Source organism: Astatotilapia calliptera, chromosome 17 (assembly GCF_964374335.1).
Source record: "Astatotilapia calliptera chromosome 17, fAstCal68.1, whole genome shotgun sequence".
Taxonomy (NCBI): Eukaryota; Metazoa; Chordata; class Actinopteri; order Cichliformes; family Cichlidae; genus Astatotilapia; species Astatotilapia calliptera.
Window position 1 is genome coordinate 24,567,010 of NC_137438.1, and position 23,120 is coordinate 24,590,129.

The 23,120-nt window shown below is 39.5% G+C and overlaps 1 protein-coding gene across 2 annotated transcripts in view; it reads left to right on the forward strand.

Moving 5' to 3' along the window:
- Positions 1–2,255: 2,255 nt before the first annotated feature.
- Positions 2,256–23,120, forward strand: part of ppfibp1a (PPFIA binding protein 1a) — a 31,351-nt gene continuing 10,486 nt past the window's right edge. The window contains exons 1-8 of one of the 2 annotated variants that reach the window (XM_026146495.2): positions 2,256–2,423; positions 10,520–10,599; positions 12,480–12,685; positions 15,917–15,997; positions 16,968–17,081; positions 17,215–17,325; positions 19,362–19,454; positions 21,968–22,085. In XM_026146495.2, coding sequence (XP_026002280.1) covers positions 10,536–10,599; positions 12,480–12,685; positions 15,917–15,997; positions 16,968–17,081; positions 17,215–17,325; positions 19,362–19,454; positions 21,968–22,085 — 787 coding nt within the window. In that variant the 5' untranslated portion in view covers positions 2,256–2,423; positions 10,520–10,535. Of the gene's footprint in view, positions 2,424–2,585; positions 2,624–10,519; positions 10,600–12,479; positions 12,686–15,916; positions 15,998–16,967; positions 17,082–17,214; positions 17,326–19,361; positions 19,455–21,967; positions 22,086–23,120 lie in introns of those variants that run through there. The other variant, XM_026146496.2, reaches the window with a different exon arrangement.

A 23,120-nucleotide genomic window follows, 5' to 3' on the forward strand; every position in this document is an offset into this window, starting at 1 on the left:
TTAATTGGCCAATTTATTAGGTACTTTTCAAGCACAAATATCTAATCATCCATTCACACGATTGCAACTTAGTACATTTAGACACGTAGACTGAGTGAATAGATTTTGAACACAGCATTGTTGGATATTTTAGAAACTGCTGATCTACTGGGATTTTCCTGCACAGTCTTTTCTGGAGTTTGTGCAGGAAATGGTCTGAATAAGAGAAAATATTCAGCGATCAGCTCTATGGCTAAAAAAAACTTGTTGATACCAGAGGTCAGAGGAGAATGGGCAGACTGCTTCAAGCTCACAGGAAGGCAGCAGTAACTGAAATAGCCACTCGTTATCACCAAAGTATCTGTTATCTGTACCAAAAATATCTCAGAATGGACAGCAGAAGACCACACTGGGTGCCACTCCTGTCAGCAATGAGCAGGAAACTGAGGCTACAGTTCACACAGGATCACCACAACTAGAACCTCAAACATGGGCTGGTCTGGGGAGTCTTGATTTCTGCTGCAACGTTTGGATGGTAGTATCATAATTTGCCATAAACAGCATGAAAACATGGATCTGGTGGTGTAACGTGCAAGGAATATTTCACTGGCACACTTTGGACACCTTTATAAACATAGTGCACCCATCTTCTGATGGCTGCTCTCAGAATGGTTTTTTAAACAGGACAATGAGTTCACTCAAATGACCTCCACGTCATCAGAACACCGTGGGATGTGGTGGAATGGAAATTTTCATCAGGGATGTACATGCAATGAATCTGCAGGAAGTCTATGACGCTATTATCTCAATATGGACCAAATTCTCTGAGGAATGTTTCCAGCACTTCCTTTCTATGTCATGAAGAATTAAGGCAGCTCTGAAGGTACAAGATGTACATAACAAAGAAGCTGGTGAGTATATATGTATATATGCAGCATGTACATCATATGTGAACAAGAAACACATCTGAATATAAATGTCAAAAACTCTGCGCTGGATTGCTACAAACCTCTCCAAAAACTCAAACCAAGAAACACTATTAAAATAGACAGAAATCTTAAATATTAAGTAAAATACCATGTGACAAAACAAAATGGCAAAATAAATGTTAAAAAATTGCACAAACGGAAATAACTAAATGAAGGGGGAAAAGTAAAAAACAATAAATGACATATGATAAATAGAAACTCTTAATAATAATTTCTATTTTACAAAGATAATAGATACAAAGAATCCAGTTAATACTTGTACAGCTGCTGTTATTGTGTGTATATATATATTTATTTATTTATATTTCTTCATACATTCTTATATAGTTCTATACTGTGTATTGTGTATTTTGTTGTACAGTTATTTTATTTTCAACTTTAATTTATATATTTTCTCTTATTCTTTCCCAGTTAAATTTACCCTTCATTCTAATTTGTGTTGTACAGTTATTTCATTTTTAACCTTAATTTTCTATATTTTATTCCTTCCTAGTTAAATTTACACTTTTTAATTTTTCATATTTATTTCCTGTCTTATTCATAGCCTTTTCCTTTTTTTTTCTTTAGGTCACGAGCAGTTGTCTAAGCATTTCACTGCATATCATACTGTGTATGACTGCACGTGACAAATAAAAATTTGAATTTGAATTTGAATAAATTCTTTGTAAAAAGTTGAATACAGCACAATTAAAGGTAAAAGTCTAAATGAAATCATTATCATCACTTAGAGGTCACTACAGTGGATTGTCTGTCTCAGCTTCCTCCGTCACACTAACCCTCTATGTCCTCCATTGATATATCAGTGGAGCTGCTAAATAAGAGGAGAAGAGGAAAACCACGCTGAGCATTCATCTCCACTATATCCACTATCCCTCCTCTGTATGTCAGAATCATCTCAACCTTCTCTGTCTTACTTCGCTCAGCATCTGCTGTCCCTCATATATAATAATAAGTTAAGAATAACATACAACATTATATTAGCCTACAATGGGATGACAAAGCTCATATAGAATACTTTCTTAACACTAGGAGCAGAAGATGTTTTTTTTAATCATTTTATTATCATGAAGGTTGGAAAAAATATGAAAATTACTGAATTCAAAGTGTTGCTTTGTGGCAGCAGTGAGAAAGATACAAGAAATGTCATGTCTTAGTCTAACATCAGAGGACATGAGTTTTATTGTGAAGGGCAAAAGCGATTCTTCCTCTGCTAACGGATTTTATGCTTTTATTCTGAAGTCATGACTTCCTGAAGTTTCTTCCTGTGTGGCTTTAACTTGACGCCGCACTCTATCGCCTTTTTTAGCTGGATGAAAACTTCATTTCACAGACAAATTCAATGAGAAGGTGAACGGCGACCATGAAGCTCCGTTGAAAGGCGGCCAAAGAGTTTGGAGTAAGCTAACTGGAGACTGCAGGATCCCGTCGTTAAAACTTTTTCTTTGGTCGAAAACTGTAAGTTTTCCGAAGTTTCAATTAAGTTTTTTGCAGTTTTAAAAACAGAGTTACAGTTAACTGTTGACTTTTCCAGTCTTTACTAAAGTGCTTACTTGACTTTTATGGTGTTAAAAACGCTAAAGTCATCTTGTTTTCTGTTTAATTGGACTTGAAGCTAAAAACGATGTGGACGTGTTAGCTAACGTATTAACCCAGAGGTGAGCTTTTTCCCCTAACTTTTGCGTATTCATTTGAATATTGAATGTATTCCCTATGTTAATGGCTATTTAAGATTATAGTGCACATATGGCAGCCTAAAGTTAAATAGCCATAATTGTGTTGAGGTATTTAGAATTTATTGTGATATTATAATTTGTATTTTCCTCTATTTCTACACCATCGCTGAACACTTATATAGAAAATCTCCCCGGGTCTTACTGTGATATTTCACTGCAGTTTTAAAATGTTATTTGGGGTTAAATCACCAGCCCATGCACCACACATGTGTTTAAATTCCATGTTAACAAAAAACACATGTAGATACTAATAATCCATAGAAGTGATAAAGTTATTGGAGACAGTACATTTTTTTTCAAAGCATTGCAGTTTCTTTTAGTGCTTTTAATTGTGCTAGCTTTGTATGTGAGGACCCTTATTGCATCACATTTTATTTATGTATCCATAAATGTGCAGGCCAACTTATGAATCACTGTCGTGAACCTCCAGTCAGACTCAGTTTGGCGCCCAGCATCATTTAGAAAATGATGTAGGAGCCAGCACTTTATAGCTGATTCAGGTCCAGTGTCGGCTTTTTTCATCATCAGCCTGAGACTTATGCAGCCTTTGTGTGGGTAAAAGTCTGCAGTGTAGTTTTTTTATTCAGGAAAACCCCCACTCCTGAGGCACATGACCCCCTGGCAGTGCTCTACTCTCCCGATCTCCCTCTGGTGACGTCTTGGCCTGCAGGCAGATAACCTAAAACTTAACAAAGGATTTTATTTCCCTCTCTGTCAATAACCACATTTGTATTCTCCCCTCACTCATTCAGCCAATGATTCATGTCTCAGAAAACCCATGCTGATGCACACTTGCTTGCACAGCCATATCTGATGTTACAGGAGCATAGTAAAACAAACTGCTTAGTGATTGTTTAAGAGACACAAATAAATAAGTCTAATCTCCTGGAAGCATGTTTCCTCAGGCAGCAGGCGTGTGCGTGTGTGTGTGTGTGTGTCAGTCAGTCAGTCAGTCAGTCAGGACAAAGTCCATTATTGGCCCATGGCAGTAAACTTGCCTTGCAATAAGATTTACATGGCACACTCCCCAAAGTTTTCTAGATTTAGATTTTGTTTTTCTTAAAGCCACGTGTCCAAAAATTCTACGGGGGCCTTTCTATCTCAGGCACCTTTTTTCTCTCCCCATGATATTTGCATTCCTTGCATTCTTGGTGCAGTTATCTTGTGGTAGTGTATTTTGAAAGAAGGGAGGTGTCATGTTGAAGCCACATGACATACTGGGATGTTTACATTCTTCTGAAATTAATTATAACGTCTTAATCTAAAACATTTGTCTCACAGGAACAGATTTAAAGGCTCGTTCCTCTCTAAATTCAGTAAAATTGATGCTAAAGGCTCCATTATGATGTGACAGAAGTAATATAGGAGCTCCTGGACTTTCAGCTTTTATTGCAGTGTGTGAAGGGATTGCAGGAAAATTGCAGTGTCTTTGCAAGAGGAAGACATTTCCCCAGAATTTGCCAGGAAGCACTTCCTGACAGGACTGAGTGAAGGTCTTCCTGAGCGTAAGGATGCCTCTGTTTCAATCCTGTTTATTGGAAGCGCTTATAATGGTGTGAGTAATACTAGGACTTCTGAGTTACGTTAGTGATAACAAAGGCAACAAACTGTAGTTTTTCTTGGCTTGCTGAGATCTCTTACTCATTTCCTCCAGAGCTTTTCTTTATTTTGACAATTTATTTTTCCCCTCTAGTTTGAATTCTGCCTGTGATGTAGTTTGGGCCACGTGGAAAAACTGCAATAACTTGGGATCAGAGTCGTGGTGCTACCATGTGAGGCTCTAAAAGACAAAGACTTGTTTGTGTAGCGTGTTGCGGCAGCCGGTGCTGCAGTGAGAAACCCAGCGCTGGTTTAGTGTCTGACGTTACTATGAAACAACCTGACCTCACAGTAGCCCAGACTGAAAGTTCTATGCACCATCTCTCAGGGGGAAGGGTAAACAAAAGGAGGGTGTTTTACTGGAGTTTTTGATGGGGCTTTTTCTTAAATTGGGTGGCACAGGAAGACCAAGAGCAAGGCAGGTGGGCCAGAATATTCAATCATAAAATGCAGTGATGACAACTGGTGTGGAAAAACATTAGGTGCAGCCCTGTGCTCCAGTGCACAAAAGCCTGCAGATGATTCTTGTACTGAATAAGTTTTTATAAGTTGATTAATGTCTTAGTAACTTTTGTCATTGTTATTAGCTGTCAGTTCAGCTCAGGAGGGTTCAAATCTGACTAAAACAAATGTTTTAAAAGGAATGGCAGCAATGTAGGTGTATTGGAGACGGTCTGTATTCAGTTATAGTTTCAGATCTGGTTATATTTGCAGTTTATTTTAGTCAAGGGTGATGGTGCTGAAGGAGAAGCGAATGTATTGATTAGATTACTTTTAAAGAAGTAGTCATGAACTTATGGTAGCAAGTTATTTTAAACTTGTTCTCAGACCTTTGACCTAAAGTGTCACACAGATTTACAAACCATGAGCAAAAGTATCGTACAGCTGATTATGAGCAGGTCTAAACTTCCTACGACAAACTGGGTTGTAGTACTTCACCTTATGCAGCTTCTTATGCTACATTCTGAAATGCACATCTGTACCACAGCTGGAGGTAAGTTATAGGAGCACGAGGCACCGGTAGAGGCGTGTGTGTGTTACAGAGACCGACCATTCAACGTATGGTCAAGTAATCCCAGCCTATTTTCAGATGCTTCATCCCTCCCCCCTCCTCATTCTGTATCACTCCAAATCCATCTGGTTGACGTTAAAACCACCTCTTAGCCCCAGAAAAGTAGAGTTTGATTCTCTTACTGATTTCTTTCTTTAAAATTGAAAAATTCTTCTGTCAGATGGATTTAGATCAGTAGCATTGATTCCTTTTTTGGGGGGTGGAAACATTTATTCAAATGGCAAGAGCAGAACAATAAGTGAATGATGTCATTAATGCGGTTTTATAGTGTGGTTTTTATAGTGTTAGATGGCCTCTCAGACCTCCACAAAAAAGCTGTTTTTAGGCCTCTGAACATATGCTTTTTATCCATTGCTTTTGCAATTGTTGCCCTTTTTAAAATAAAAACTTTAGTTTAGAGTGAACTAAGGTTTGTGAGCAATTTATTCATGATGGCTATAAGTGGATATTTGCTTTGTAAAAGTGTATCAAAAGAGCATTGTTGAATAGGCTTGGAGTGAAATGTCCACCTCTTTCATAGAAGTTTACCCTCTGACTGGTCCCAGCAGATACGTACCCCTCCCTAAGCCTGGTTCAGGCAGAGGTCTCTTCCTGTAAAAGAGGAGTATTTCCTCACCACCATCAACAAATGCTTGCTCATAGAGGGTCATCTGATCACAGTCAACCGATGGGGTTTTCTTTCTAATATTGTATGGTCTTTAACTTAAAATATAAAGGGCGATTCTTGTGAAATCAAGTTAGAGGTTGTGTCTACTGTTTTTGTTTCCCAATGTTGTTTCTCCTGACACTGACGATCAAAAATTATGCAACAACCAGCTGGGTGTACAGAGCAAAGACGTTGGCCTAAGGAAAAGCTACAACCACTTGAAGCTGGCTCTGCATCGTCTCAGTATCATCACATCATCTCAATATGTGGGATAACAATGATGCTCAGTCCCACAAAGATATTTGTGGTCTTGATGGTATATTTTAAAACAAACTGGAGGCCAATTGTGGTTAAGTTTTTGCAAAAGTATGTAATGTGGACGTGTTTTCCTTCTGATCAGTGTTTTCCTGGTGTGTCTGAAAAGATATCTATGATAGTCGGGACCAAGCCTCTTCCTTCCTACTTAAGACAATAAAAAAAGAAAAAAAGTAAGGGTTAAGCAATTTCCTTAAACAGCTGGACACTATCTTTTTTTTGAGGAAAAATTACTTCAGCAGGACTGAATGTTTGCATGTGTTTCAACTTTCATCAGGGAAGAATAGACTTTGGGCACAGGATGGATCATGTGTGATGTCAAAACAAACTGCTGTGGTCAACAATGGAGCTCCATGGCACAGAGGAATAGGATATTTCTGGCTCTAGCAGATAGACAATACTTGTTTGTAGGTTCAGTTCTTTTCTGCGTGGGTTTTTTTTTTTTGTTTTTTTTTTTGTTTTTTTTTTTGCTTGGGGTAAAATATCTGAATCCATTTGAGTTGCCTCCATGTATATGACACGCCAGCTTTTGTTTGTTGTTTCTTGTTGGCATTTTATCTTTTCCCTTCATGGATCAGTTTAAATGTCTTTGGCTTTGACATAATACAGTCCTTGGGGGGATTTAGTGTGAGGGAAAGAGGGTCAAAAAGGTCAGCAGGAATGTCACTGCCTGGTATTAGTGTTTAGTTTGTGGGAGAACTGGCTTGCTTAGGAATGCATGCAGTCATCACTCCTACGCTTCAGGCATCAGACAATATAATTTCATATGGACCCTCCTTCACAAGGCCACAGATGGACTCTCATCTTTAGGTTTAGCCATATTTTATTTATTTATATATATATATATATATATATATATATATATATATATATATAAATAAAAAATAATTTATTTTTTAAATGGTTGACCTGTTCATCACTGATGTGAGTAAAAGTGGAAAATCCCTGACATTTTAAAGGCTTTGAGTCTAAAGAACGACCAAACCAGTTTTTACGGAAGGTTTCAGTGCCATCTATTTGCTGCATGGCCAGCACAAAATTGACTTTTATTTTCATGTGCTCATTTAATTCCTGTTTTGACTCTTTTCCAGAGATAAATTGACCTGGCATTTTGACTTTCATGGGAATTGTTACTAAATGGGATTTCACATGAAACTCATTCCAGTTTCGATGTGGCTTTTATCACATGACAACTCATTCTATTTCATATCTCCTCAAGGGACAGAGCATGAGTTAGGGTGTCTTGTGAAGGATTTCATTATTTACATGTTTATTTGTTTGTTTTTAAATTTCAAAAGTGTTTCCAGCAACAAATATGACTCTTGAGCTATATATTTCCTCCAGAGTTTATTCAAAAAGCATCCTGTTTCCATCAAATCACAGAGTAAAGCATAGTAGTAGCAGTCGTAGTAAGAAGTGCATCGGTGGTGTGCCTCCAACCTCATTCCACTTGGAAACTTTACAGTTTATATGGAAAGCAGGTTGTTATATCTTCAGATGCATGTGTCTGCATAACCAGGGTTCTGTTTAGATTCAAGCGTAATGATATGTTGATGTTGTACTACAAATACAGCACTTTGTATGACATTTTGGAACAAACCTACACCCACTTCTCTGCAGTTAAACCAGGCGCCAAAGCACTTAAGGCTCCTTGTTTTAACAGCAGACTGTAGCAAACCCAGCTCACATATTGAGGTCATTGGTCTTAATTAAGCCCTTAATGCCAATTTCTTAACCTACTGGGTATGACACTGTGACCCCACAGAGGGAGGAAATGAGGCAAAGCCACTAGTCCCCCCCCCCCCCCCCCCCTCCCTTTTTTACTATGCGATGTCTGAACAAGTGGGGTTACTGTTTTTATGTCGGACAGCTGGGCTCTCTGTGCCATATTGTTTACTATTTCAGTTCCTCTAAATCAGATTTTGTTTGAAGCGATAAGTGGCCAGTGCAAGTAAAAGAGAGACATGTGATAAGTGTTTGAATCCACTGGTCATGGGTATATTGTCCAACTTTGTTATGGAAGTTTGAAATGCCGAGCATGCCGGAGCTACAAGGCCTGAGACCCCTGGGAGAATAGTGCCATTATTTTAGAGAGGAGCCTGGCCATGAGCACTCGTGACTGCCCACTCGCCGGAAATAAGGGCTTCTGGATAATAAGTCCTGGAAATCACTTTGTTTTTTGTCTCTGAGGCAGCCAGTTTTTTTTTTTTTTTTGTGTCGCCGACTGCAAGGGTAATTTGATGCAGCAGTCATTTGAAAAGGAAGAATGAGACCTTTTACTGTAACAAGATTAGTGATAACTTAATAATTTCTTTTTCAAGTGGAAATGTAAATGCATGCATACAGGCAGGCTTTCTGGTTCAAAACAGGCTATTGTGCATCAACAGTGCAATTTCCTTACCAGTAACTACAACAGGGACAAGGGTGGCATCAAAAATATATGTAAAGGACTCTTTAGGGAATTGCCTGATTCACCAGAAATGGCAGTTTACTGTTGTTGTCTTGCTTTTCTTTACTGGACATGTTAATTTTAGTTGTTTAGACGTGGCATGAACAGTTTGCAAATTTGTCTGCCTACTCTTAGGAAGTGGCTCTCCAGTCCTGTTTTGGATCAAAACATCCCTCCCACCAAGTTCCAGTGTTTTCACCACAGTAGACTTTGAGACCTGGCATTTTAGGGAATACTGACATTCTTGGTTGAAAACATGTCCAGCGTGTTACATCTGCTATATTTTAAAAACTGTTACTGGGTAACATTAGGAGTGATGGTTGCACAAGAAAAGGGCCAGTGTATGCCCATATTGTTTTTAATGCAATGTCAAACAAATGACACGACATATCATAATGTGGACTATTATATAAAAACGTATGGAATGCCTACAAATCCATATTTTATCCCAAATACAGCATTTTAAAACACTGGTTGTTTAAACTGAGGCATTTTACTCTTTCATGAAAAAAAAAAAATTCTCATTATCATTTGAATGCAGCAACATATTAAAACACAAAACTTGGGGCAGGGACAGCAAACGGCTGGAAGAGTAAGTAGTACTAAAGAGAAACAGCTGGAGGAACCTTTTGGCGCTAATTAAGTTAATTGGCAATGGGTCAGTAACATATTGTCTGTATAAAAAGAGCACTTGAGAGAATTGGGTCGAACTCACCTGCCTGCAGTCTAAATCTTTTACCGATTAACAACATTTAGCCATCTTTTTTTTTTTTTTTTTTTTTTTTTGGGGGGGGGGGGGGGGGACTTTCTTTGTAACCTCATTTTTAGCCATCAAAGTAGCCAAACAAATGCTAGACATTCATCCATACCCTTGTTAGCCTGATTCTGATTCTCACTTTAACTCTAAAACCAAGGTTACAAGTTTGCCAGTGTAATCATTTTTAATCATTTAGATTGTTTTTAAAAACAAACTGTTTCCAACAAAGATGACTTCAGATGTTTAATCTGTTCAGTCTTTGGTTTACTGTAACAAACCAGTCCTTCATTTAAAATTTCTTTTGGAAGAGTAGCTCTCAAGAGCTGGAGTTAAGTCTGCCCATCACACAATCACTTTTTGAACAAGCACAATTGCACACACATTCAATGAGTGTGTGCTTACACCCAAGCGTTTTTCTAAACACTGACATAAGGCCAACCCTGATGCTTTCAGGGAACATTTGTAAACTGTAGCTCCAGAAAATTTGTAACATTATCCAAATAAACACTGCACTAGTGTCATTAAATTTCTGAATTCTGTGAAGAGAAGCTGTCGGTGCTGTTGTCTTAGTGGCTGTTGATGATGTGATATGTGGTTTCATGTGGGCATGAAACACCATCTCATCACACGGTGTATTTAGAAGTTGTAGTTGAGTGCTGTTAAACATCTATTTAGCCAGATCCAGTTTGAATAGTTGCTTTGATGAAAAGTTGAAGAGCTTTTACGCAGTAATGGCAATACTTTTACCTCATGTGCAATACTCCAGCAGTTTGGGGGATGGCCACTTTTCAATCTTTTCTGTCTTACAACGATCAAAGTCTGTTTGTGAACTGATAACATAAAAAAGACTACTGCAGGCATAGCTGCAGACACCATATTTGGCAGTGATTTGATTTTGAAGTATATTTTAATGCCTTTTAGTTCCGGCCAAGATCCTTTATGGAGTTTCCCTTTTTTCTTATGCTTGTCTTCTCTTTCAGAACAATTGAACACAAGATGATGTCTGACGCTAGCGAGATGTTGGCAGCAGCCTTGGAGCAAATGGATGGGATCATAGCAGGTAACCACAGTGAACATTTGGACTCTAAGACCTGGGAATAGCACTTTTTCAAGTGGGCATGGTAAGCTATGAGGGTCTACTCACATCTGGAAATCATTAAATTGCAAATACAGAGTCTAGCGGACAATAACTTTACCACTTTTACCTGCAGTTTAATGTAATCCTTCTGAATATACATGAGTCTGAAATACAGCTGAAACCATGCTTTTAGTGGTCTGCCTCCACTGCATGAAGAATTAAAGTAAGTTTCCATTGTCCCTGCCGTGATGGAAACTAATGATTATTCAAGCTCTGTGAGTTTGGAATATAAACCTCTTGCTTGTGAGCTTTTGGCTGCACTCTGTATATTTGTGCTGCTGCAGATGAGCAGACCAGACTTCAGTTTTTGAGTCCCTACTTTTTCCACTGATGTGTGTAATTATAGCACTGACCTTTCCAATGGGAACGAGACGGCTGATCACATGATATCACCCCGTCCCCACTGTTTCCGCAGAAACCACAGGCATCATCAAGCCCTCATGCCCTGCTACTGTGGGGGAAGCCATGCTTGGTGGGAACATCATGCACTTGAAATCAGTTGGGATGCTGCCGCATTTGCTTCCAAATAAAATGCAGTTTCCACTTATACAGAGAGATTTAATTGTCTTTGTTATCTTATATTTTGTCTGATGGACACCATACAAATATTGTTTGCTCAGTATGTTTGCATGATTGTGGTATTCTCGCCACGTCGGCATTAAAGTATCCACGAAAGTACCTAAAAGTTATTATGACGCTTTAATTTGCTGAAATGTTTACTTGAGTAGGAGGAAAATGGCTTCAGAGGGAAAACCATGTGAGCTATTTAAACGAACATAATGGTCTTTGAGAATTTGATGGAAACCCCAATTAAAATGTTCTATGAAGGATGTGAAGAGCTGCAACTGTAACAGCTCTGAGCTGCAACAACCATTTTTAACTGTCATTAAAAATGGTGTCTCTGTGTTGGGGTTGTGCAGTTAATCAAATTTTAAATTCTGTTAAAATTTTGGCAAGATAAGAAGTTAATTGAGATGAAAAATGAATCATTTACTTAATTGTTTTCTAAAACTGCTCCTATGTTTGACCTTTTAGCACACTTCACGCCTCTAATTCACTCCGTGCCAGTCACCTCACTAAACTTTTTTTTTTCTTTTATCTTTTTTTTTTTTTAAATAATTCAATTTCATGGAATTAATGAAAAGACAAGGATTTTTTTCTTGAACTTTAATAAATAATTTTTTTCCAAATCATATTCTTAATGACAAAATAATCGTTAGCATAATCGAATACCCCTGTTCTGTACATATGCTCTTGTGAAAATTCATTATAGACGTTTTGTTTAATCTTGTTACATCATAGAAAAAGAACTGATACATTAGAAATGTGCACAGCTGTGCAGCAGTTAATTTAAAGCAGTTAAAAGGAGCTTTAGTTTGTTTATGCACCACAAGTTAAATCTTATTTATATTCTTTTTACCGCTGACCTGGAGTTCTTGCCATTTAGTGAATGCAACAAAACGCAAAGTCCATAACTCATATTAAATAATATTTTGCACTGTACATACTGTAACAAAGATTATCAACCCCAAAACAAGCTATATAAATGCTGTAATCTAGTTTGATGTATTTGGTGTTTACAGACTGATATGTTGGTGACTGTTTAAAGGCATCAATGCAGTAACAAAGGCAATAGCAGTTTTTAATGATTGAAAAGAAAAAAAATTGGAATATGCAGCTGTATGAAAGTATGAGTTCACAAGCTATTCATCATGATTCCACCACTCCTGCAGATCAAAGACAAATGTAGATTTCATAACAACCTCTATATGTATCTAAATCCTCCCCCTGCACTTCGCCAGGCTCCAAGGCCATGGACTACTCCAACGGGCTGTTTGACTGCCAGTCTCCCACATCGCCTTTCCTCGGTGGCCTTCGGGTCCTTCACTTGCTGGAGGATTTGCGGGCAGCCCTGGAGCTGATGGATAATGATGAGAGGGACAACCTGCGGTGTCAGATTCCTGATTCCACTGCAGAGGGTCTGGTGGAGTGGCTGCACGGACGAATGGTAAAAAGACCCCGTGTAGGGTTCTCTCTAGATTTCTTTGTCTGGTCTTTTAGGTTGAAGTGTGATCGAAAAGTGTCGTGAATTTCTAATGAAGACTTCTCCTTGCACACCTCTGGACCCCTGTCAGTGTGATTGCTGTTTTTAGTAGGGGTGCAACGATACACAAAATTCACGGTTCGGTTCGATACTTTGGTGTCACGGTTCGATATTTTTTCGATACAAAAAAATGTTCATGCCTTTTTAATTTGTCATTTATTAAAATTATAAATATATATTTTAACTCAAAAGTACAGTTTTTAAATTTAACCCTAACCCTTGTGCGTGTTTTTTATTTTGACAGCGAATGTGCACCTGCGGACCACTTATGTGCAGCCCTGGTTATTTAGCTCGTCATATTGCAGCCACAGAAATTATTTTGTCCATGAAACCATAAAGCTGCACTTTCTTTTTGCCTTATAGTCTGATTTGTCATAACTTCTCCGTTTTGTGGTAAGCTTTTCTTTGGCTGTCACTTCTTCACCCTGACCTGTCTTATTTGGCTCAGCAGAACTAAAATATATATCTGTCTGTGAAGGTCATCGTAGTCAAATATATATCCTGCTGCTTTTACACACGCACTCACATAAGCTCAGCGATTCTCTGCGCGATCAACCTCTCACATGTTTAAGCTTGCTGCGGGAGATTTCACTTGTCATGTTTGCATAGTAAGCTACCAATTAATAAGACGATGTCAGAGGAATTGGTGCACAAATTATCATCACTCACAGATCAGTGCTGTCATTGCAAAGTGAAAGCAAAAAAACAAGCGCAAATTCAAACGCGATTTCAATATGTCACATATTGACAGTGGCTCACCGATGCCAATGACATAATTACCCAGCTACATTTCTGAAAGAATGCAAAAGCATTGACATATATTTTTCCTACAATAGCCCGACGGGCAGGGAAGAGAAAGATTTTGGTAGCCCGACTGAAAAAAATCGCTAGCCCTGTATCTGATTGAGGAATCACTCATCTTTGGAAAAGAGAGTTTATTACAGAGAAATGTCTCTTTCCAAAATAAAAGCTATACTATCCGCTTCTTCTGGGCTATATTCTCAGCAGCATGAGGAGAATCATGTGCTAACGGCAGTCTAAATGACTCGGCTAAAGTTAGTAGCATCCTTGCTTGTTTTTTTTCTGCTTCCACTTGTCTTTGTACTAGGATGATGTCGGCGTAAATTTGCAGTCATATTCGTTGTGTTCCCACTAGTGCTTTCAGGTTAATCTCGTTGAAATGACCTTAAGGCCACAACACGGCAAATCTCCGTTAACGAGCTACCGCCGATCGCCCCGTGCATGGGGCTAGACGGCCAACACGTTAACGAGCTAACTGCGCTAACACACTAGTTCCCACCCATGTAATTGAGCATTGCATGGCACATCCAACATACTGTTTTACTTTAGTGCATGACTCGCTTACCTTCAGGGTCATACGTCACATGAAAACCAAAATAATTCCAAATGCCAGATCTGAATGAGGGTGGGGGAGGTCCATGTTGCAAGGAGAGCTTAACTTCTGTCTCGCTAGCTTGCCCTGCGCTCTTCCTTCTGACGACGCTGTCTGTGTTGAGCGCTCAGTGAATCTGCGTTCGACTACTCCGCCTAGGCTGCACTGTCGAGCCTAGGCGGAGTAGTCGAACGCAGATTCACTGAGCGCTCAACACAGACAGCGTCGTCAGAAGGAAAGTTGATAAAATAAATAAAAAACTTTGTATTGTTCGATACATATGCGTACCGAACCGAAAGCACTGTATCGAACGGTTCAATATCGATACGAATATCGTTGCACCCCTAGTTTTTAGATCAGTGAGTGGACCCCTTGCTGCTCCATGAGGTTTATGAAGTTATGTCATAGATTGAGGTGATGGAAGCCGTATCTCTGTCAAAGATCAGAGGGCGTGACTCGGGTCAAAGGCATGCTTTATAATTTTATTTTATTTTTTTAACGTATAGAGTTCTGCTGTAAGTCTAAGGGAGGTCACTCCGTTTTTTGGCCACTACAATCTCTTGTTCGCTACAAGCCCTACTAGCCAGGTTTGTCTTCCTGTGACTTTGTCCTGATCTCTGAAGTTCCAGCTTGCGTCACTGGATATACAAGTGCTCAGATTAGGAGTTTTAAAAGATTGCATCCGTGCTGAAAGTGATCAAGAAGGAGTCTACTTTGATGTGGAAATGAGCTCAATTTAAACCCAGCCTTTTAGAGAGGTGGCATACATCTTTGGTCACGCCTTGCAGTTACATTTGGGAGTAATAAAGGTTATATATGCCCCTTGAAGAGACTTTTTCATCATCTGTCTCAATTGCATCTTAACCTGTTGAGGTCATTTTGAGTTTATTGCTTTCTTGTTGGATCCATTTGCTCCTAGTTTTGCATCAAATGCAGTTGATTCACCTGAGGATTACATGTGGATAAGTATGAGGAAATGAAAATCTGCTCTTCTTTTCTTGCTTTCCTGAGCAGAGAGAGTTGCTGCAAACCTAAAGGCCGTCGTTTGATATTTTTGATTTATTTATTTATTTTGTGTGCAGAAATGAGAAAAACCCGTCACTTTGTGCATGGTTCGTATCTTTGCACAGCGCAGATTTAGCCTGGGGTGAATTATCCTCTATGCTTTTCATCTCTTGATTGTGCTCCTTTGCCTTTACTGTGACTTTGTTTATACTAGAAGTAATGTTTTGACAGGGTGTGTGAATGATGGAGTTTCTATAGGAGCCTCCCTGCAAATAGTTTCCATCATAAAAACTCATGCTGACTCTGTGTGAGGCTCATGTTTTTCTTCCTTCGCTCCCTCGTCTCTCCATTTGTGATATTTGAGAAAAAGTTTGCTTTTCATTCAATTCTGAAATCACTTTCATGTGAGAACACTGATGACGTCACATTTTCCTGAAAGTCTTTAAACACGTATCAATTCATTCCTTCAAGGGAAAACCATGTGACTGTGAGTTATGTTTATACAAGAAAACAGTGTGTAGTTTATCCATTAGGATATCCATGTAGCTCAGAGCTGTGTATTTTAGTTTGCTTTTCCCAGGCAGATCTACATTTCAACATAATTTATATACCATCTCCCGATTTTATGAGCTCTTATATTTCAAGAAACATTAACTTAAAGCCTTATTTATCTTGCATTGCAAATGCAGCTGTTTGCTCAAACAATACAGATCCCCTTGTATCATCTCTTATTTCAGACCAACGTCCACAGCTCCGAAGCAGTCGCCCAAGAGCGTCTGTCACGACTTGAGAGTGACAAAGAGTGTCTCATTCTTCAGGTGCGTGAGCAAAGCTCTCTGTCACGGCTGCAAAACAGCCGAGCAATTTGTCTTGAATGTGCAATTAAGTGTTATTGTGGCTATTAGCACTTGTGTTATTAGTGGGATCAAAGGCACGCTTTCAGTTCTTTTTGTAAGCTTGCAGCATGTTGCCAAAATTAAACAATAGATTTGGAAGAAATCTGGTGGAAGGGAACAAATTATTATTTCTCCATTCTTATTTTAAGCCACAGTGTCGCTGCATGTGCACTAAAAATTGCTTCTTTTATGAATTCATGTGCTCGGTTCTGTTAGTACAGGCCCAAATATGTCTATTTTTTCCTCCAATAGTTGTAAGCTTTATTTTAACTGTTAGGCAAATCTGTGCAGGCATTTGAGACTGTTTACATAAAATACACTTTGTGGCAACTACATTAATGCTAGAGGAGGTCTCAAATAAAATGACACTGTGTCTTTGAGGGATGTTCATAGAACAAAATCAAGATCGAATATGTGACATGAATGTTCAACAGGCTACTTTGGCAGAAAGTGTTAAATTGAAAACGCCTTAATCAAGTGCTCATGATTGTGACTCACTTGAAATCCATCCATGGATAATATTTGATATTAGAGCTGATTACATTTCAGAGCTTTTTCTTGGCCAGACAGATAGTTATGAGTCAAAGAAGTTGCCAAGTTCATTAAACAAATAGTTTTCTTTTGTTTTTTGTGTGATTTATCAGTTAGTAGTCAGATTTGGTTACCTTTTAGACAGAGCCAGCTGTTCCTCCCCCAATTTCCAGCCTCGGTGTTGAGCGAAACTCTCTGCCTGCTGGATGTAGTTACATATTTTCCACACAGAGACACATGAGAATAGTGTTGACCACCACACTGACTCTCTGCAAGAAAGTACATAAGCATATTCCCCCAAAATGTCAAACTAATGTCTCTGTGCTTTAAAGGTCATAAAACATGTTTCACTATTGTCTAGGTAAGCGTTTTAACAGACCAGGTGGAGGTGCAAGGTGAAAAGATTCGAGATCTAGACAGCTGTCTTGAGCAACATCACGAGAAACTCAATGCTACTGAGCAGCTTCTTCAGCAGGTAAGGGCTCTTTCTATACTTGCATTGAATGCCAGTTAACGGTGGTTTGAGATAGCCGAGACCACCCATTTTGAAACTTTCTTCTTTCCTGGTAATAGTGCAGCCTTTACTGCATGTGAATGTTGCTCCACAGGAGCTTTTGAACCGGACAGCACTGGAGACCCAGAAGCTGGAGCTTATGACCGAGGTGTCCAGCCTGAAGCTGAAGCTATCTACTGTGGAGAGAGATCACAGAGGCAATGAGGTAGAGCACCTTCCTCGAAATGTAGGCTGTAAAAAGAAGCATGCATTCTAATTGTCAGATGCACCTGCACCTCGTCTAATGTGCCGTGCGACTCTGAATCCTGGCAGCCACCGACTTATTGTTTTAAAGTCACAAAGGTCGGCCTCACTCGGCTGGACTGAGATCTGTCATGTGGTGCAACGTGAACTTCTTTAAGGGTTACAGAAGATATTTAAACAGTCCTTGTGCTCCAGCAGCTGTTTCCTGCCAAAATAACCCCCACCCACCCATACTCCCTTTCTCCACTCTCACAGGCTAAAAAGCTTTCCATACACTGTTCTCGGAAGCTGGGATATATTATGTGTACTTTCCACGCAGTAAAAGGATATAAATTTTTTCCCCCCGTTTTTGGTGCCGTTTAGCTTTAAATGAAAACCCTGATTGGCCGTCTTGTCTGTCCTAGTTTTCATGACCTTATAATGTTACCTTGAGCAGCTTTTTGACACATTCAAAATCTCACTTCATATTATCAAACCAAACAAACCTATTCTTTCTAACGAGAAAAGTTTGTGTCAAGCATTATGATGATTTGATTAAAACATATCTAAAGGGGAACTCCTTTTCTTTTTCTTTGGGCTCCGTAACACCAGGCGAGTGTAAATGATTAGTAAAAATTTAGATTTATATTGATATATTCTGTAACACTATTAGTCAGTATTTGCTGGGCCTATTTTCCTTATAAATATCCAGAATCAAAATGAGTCCAGTTCTGTGCACTCCTTTTGTTACAGTGTAAACTGCAACCAATAGCAGCTAATTCTTTCAGACGCTATATGCCAAGAATAACAGAACAGTACAGCAACACATACTCCAAACAAGTGCTGAGAGTGTGCAAACCTCCCCCAAGAAAATTCACTGTCTGGGCAGTTTCTGCTTTTAAGGCAATGGTATTGTATTTTGTATATATTCATTTGAGCCTACTTTAAGAAGTTTGTAGTACAGTAAAAATCAGACAAGGGTAGCATGACAGATGTTTGCTTTGACTACACTAACATTATGCAGCAGCAGGTAATGTATAATGTGTATTAGTGTGCAGTTTGAGAAGAAGACCTTCAATTCATTCAAACTTCAAGCTAACATGTTTACAAACAGAATGATGACACGTATGCGCGCAAATGCTACCAAAACCAATAACCTTCTTGTACATCAACATGATGAAAATGCTAAAACAATAGCCACACAAAATGTAGAATATCTTACCGTTTGAAGTTGTGACACAAATACAGAAATCACTATATTTGTATGTTCTTCTCTCTCACCCTGCTGTTCATCGCATCCACTTTAAATTTGGGAGGTGCATTGGTGGAGACTTGAAGTGCAGCAGCGTGTTTCGGTTTGTCAGTTTCAGGTCTTTCAAAGGAAGTTCATGACATTAATGGATTCCTTAAGTTTAACAGTCACAGACAAGTACCAAATCTTGTTTAGGGGGCATCTGTAAATTGTGGGTACAACAAAATAAACTTGGTTCTACTTGGTCCGAACAGGCTTTGCGCTGTTATACTTTTCATGATATTAGCTGAGTGAGACGGTTTTAAAGTCACATTTTCTCTGAAATCCCAAACCCTGTTCTCAATACAAATGAAGATGATATAAACAAGAAGTAATCAAATATTTTCTGTGTACCAACAACAGTCCTCCTTGAAGAATGAAGGGTTTACAATCACAAAAAAAGTAAATACCCATTGCATTTAAAGTCAGTTTCCCAGGCCTCCTACACTGTTGCTGATTGGGATAAAAGGAGTTTCACATTAATTAACCGTGACCCTTCCCTTAAGTCTAGGATTTGTCTCCATGTGTAGACTGAGCTCCTCATATTCCCTCCTGAGAGACATCAGTCTGAAAATAATGTTGATGCCTTTGGCAAGAATGTTCCTTCTGCTGAAGAAGGGGAGAAAAAAAAAACAGACATCTCTCCCACGCACAGTCTCCACGAAGCTCTCCAGTTCAGGTTTGTATCAGAGTTTAGCGGTTAATGGGAGTTCTGTTTTCCTCCCCAGGGCTTGTACCAGGAAGTGACGGACCTGCGGTTCAGGGTTACTGATATAGAGAATCAAAGAGTGCAGTGTGAGAAGAAACTCAAAGCTACCAAAGTGAGTGTCTGTAGTTCACATCCAGTCAGCAAACGGCTTTGTAATTGACCATAACCATAATCTGAATATGTTTTAATCTTTTGAAATGCATCATTACATGTTTAAATCCTTCTGATTTTCCCCGTGACATTTTTCTCTGTTTATTCTTCTTTTCCACCCCTCTTCTATTTGGCTTCCGCTTTTTATTTCTTCTGTTATGTTAACATCTTACTGCAACATGTTAATCTGTCAAGCGTCCAAAGTGGAACACTGGTCGGTTCACTGGACTTGAGGTGAAGGTTTAATCTCCAGCCCCCCCCCCCCCCTTTTTTTTTTCTTTTTTCTCCTTTCTGGCCCTTAAGATCCTCTAAGCCTGCTCTCCTCCTTCACTGCTGCGCACTGATTTCCTGACTTTCACCACACTTGCTGTAAGTGCTCCCACCAGTACTAAAATCCTGTATTAACTTTTTGTTCTATCCCCACTGGGATAGGTTAATTGGATAACCCAAATTGTCACTAGGTGTGAATGTGTGAATGGAAGTGAGTGCGAATGGTTGTCTGTCCCTGTATGTTGGCCCTGCGACAGACTGGCGACCTGTCCCGGGTGTACCCCGCCTCTCGCCCTATGACAGCTGGGATAGGCTCCAGCGCTCCCCGCGCCCCTGAAAAAGGATAAGCGGAAGCGAATGGATGGATGGATGGAACTTTTTGTTCTCTACACCTGTAGAGCAAAATAATGTTGACCGAAGCATTGCTAATCAGCAAGTGTTGTTTTTTGTTTTGTTTTTTTTCTTTTGAGTAGGAGGGTGGTATTTCTCCATTTATAAATCTGCACATCTTGTAAATTTTCTATATTAAAGTAGTTGAGTTTTTAATTAGTAGTTTTTGTGTGAGATACTAGTCTGCATGCTGACTGTTATGCAATTTGTTGATTAGCTTGAGTTTGCGCTGAATCACATCACTTGTGCCACAGTGTGTTTGCAGTGTTTTGGTAACGCAGCTCTCCACTTATTCTACATATAACATTTAGTTTACCTGAGCATGTGAATTTGGACACGTTTCTATGGAGAAACGTCAGAGTTTCATTTATTTTGCAGGTATTTAGTTGTCGTTTTTCAAATCATTGAACTTATGTAAATATTCATCTGATAGAGGCAATAGTTGAAAAACAAGACGGTCTCAAGTCATATGACATTAATTTGTACACGTATTTTCAAGGGGCTTCATTAGTACTTTAGTCTAGTCTATACATAGACTGTAGATAAAGGGTGGACTTGCCGCTCTGACCTCACTCAACGGGTCAGTAAGCTACAGTTTTTGAAGACCAAGGTCAGCAACCTGACTGACCTTGTTTTTGGAAGCCAGATGGGAGCCCACTTGGATGAGAACATTAGGTTTAAGGTAATCGGCTAAATGCAAATTTCTGGTGCAGTCGTTGTCTCTGCAGAGTTATTTGCCTGCGCAACGAGATTTGCAAACTATCTACACACGCTTTGTGCAGTCCTCAAATAACCCAGTAGTATGTAGCTTCATGTGGATGATGCTGTATATCAGCGGTCCCCAACCTTTTTTGCGCCACGGACCGGTTTATGCCCGACAATGTTTTCATGGACCGGCCTTTAAGGTGTCACGGATAAATACAACAAAATAAAACTAGTACCGGTACGGGGGAAAAAAAGGTTTATTCATAACACACGTGAAAAGACCCAGGAAAACCGAGTAAACGATAACAAAATAACGCTGAAAACCGATTAAAAACCCTGAAAACTATACATTTCACACCTGAGCCTCAACTCTCGTGGCCCGGTACCAAACGACTCACGGACCGGTACCGGTCCGAGGCCCGGGGGTTGGGGACCACTGCTGTATATGGTAAGTCACAGCGCAGTTCACCACAAACGGGACAACCTTAAAACAGTCTCCTGCTAAGGTAAAAAAGCATACAGAATAAAGTGGCTGCAGAGAAAACTTTACTTGTTTAACATTCTTCTTCTACAGCTCCTCGTATGTTATAGCTTTTCTTTTCTTTGTGGCTGGCAAGACCAACAGTAGCACAAGCAAGAGTAGGCCATGGATTATGTATTTGTGACACTGCCCCCTGGTGATGGGAAACTGATACAGCATGTAGACGATGATCTGTGAAGCTATCTGTTGGGTGTGCACAGGACCAATGCAGAGGCGCTATATTTTCTAAAGACTAGTTAGACAATAATCTTGCTAACCAATCTAGCAGCGATTCGTATTGTTGGAAGCGATGTTATGCAGACAGCCAGTGGCACCCACCTGTTAATCAAAGTGAATGCACTCCTAATAAGTCTATAGCAAGCTAAATCACATTTTAATTGCATGCAGCTCTCAGGCATCATTTTTGAAACAATTTGTTGCTTAAGAGTCACCCTAAAGTTGCTGTGCCTCTGATAATTTAACTTAAGCATACCTTTCTTTCCAGATTGTTTAATGCATTAGATGCTTTTCTCTGCTTCCTAGTATTAAATGCTGCAGATAAATTATGGCTTTGTCAACCCTCATTATAGGAGGAGCTGCAGCTTCTGCAGAGGCAGCTGGAGGAGCGAGAGTTGGAGCTGCAGAAGTTGAAGGATGAGGGCAGACTGAAGGTGGAGAGCCACAACAGAGCTGAGGGGGCAGAAAGAGGTGGGAGCTGTTTTTAATAACTGTCATGTTCTATTTCATGCACTTCAGTTCCAAAATTGGCTTGAGGATTAGAAAAATAGACATTTTCCATTCCAGCAACACTATATCCACCTTCAGAAGCCTTACCAGACAAATATCACACAGCTTTTGTCTGGATTTCTCCATTTCTTCTTTTTTTTAAGTATCTTACATTTCACAGACAGTCTGAGGTAATTTGAACCTGATTTTAGTTTTTTAACTCCCTATCTGTCCGTCTGTATGATCCATACCAAACACATCACTATCTTACTCCTTCCACCCCCACAATTGACCTTATCTTATCCATTCTGATGGAGGAATGTTGTGCTTCTGTCATGCTGGCCTGCCTGTAAACATGTTCTGTGCAGTAAAATCTAAAGACAGGAAGGCTTTTGTTTTGTCTTCAGCCATCTCAGCATAGAGGCACAACAAATCCATCAGAAGTTAGAAATGAAGCAGACTAGAACAATAAATGAGGAACTCGGTTAACGTGCAATTGGGAAACTTGCAGAGAGTAAATGTGCATGCTGCTGACTTCGCTGGCACAAGATTCGAGGCGAAGGTGATTTGATGAGCAACAGGCTTTTCTTAAGTTGAGACATTTAAGTGGAGTAAATGATGCTCACACACAGAGCTTGAACTCTTCAGAACAGTAGGACAAAGAGTGAAGACGCCAGAGTTTCACCCTAAAAAGTTATTAATGGTGTTTTAAATTGTTTGTTTGCCCAGCACAGGCTAGAAGTCTCACATACTGTAATTTTAAGTGGTGCCTCTGGCCAGCCCAACATTTGCCCTCCAAACCAAATCTGACACAACCTCGCCCGAGGGAATAATCCTGCTCTTCAGCTGCTAGATCTGCCTGTTTTGCTGTTCTTTATGTCTGTGGGTCAGCAGCCGCACTACGCTGGTGTGGCTGCTGGTGGTGAAGAATGCAAGAAATTACACAACATATCAGCCTGTGCACATTTTTTAGGAGTTCATTAGGTTTGGATTACGTTATCAAGTGGCTGGGGGGGG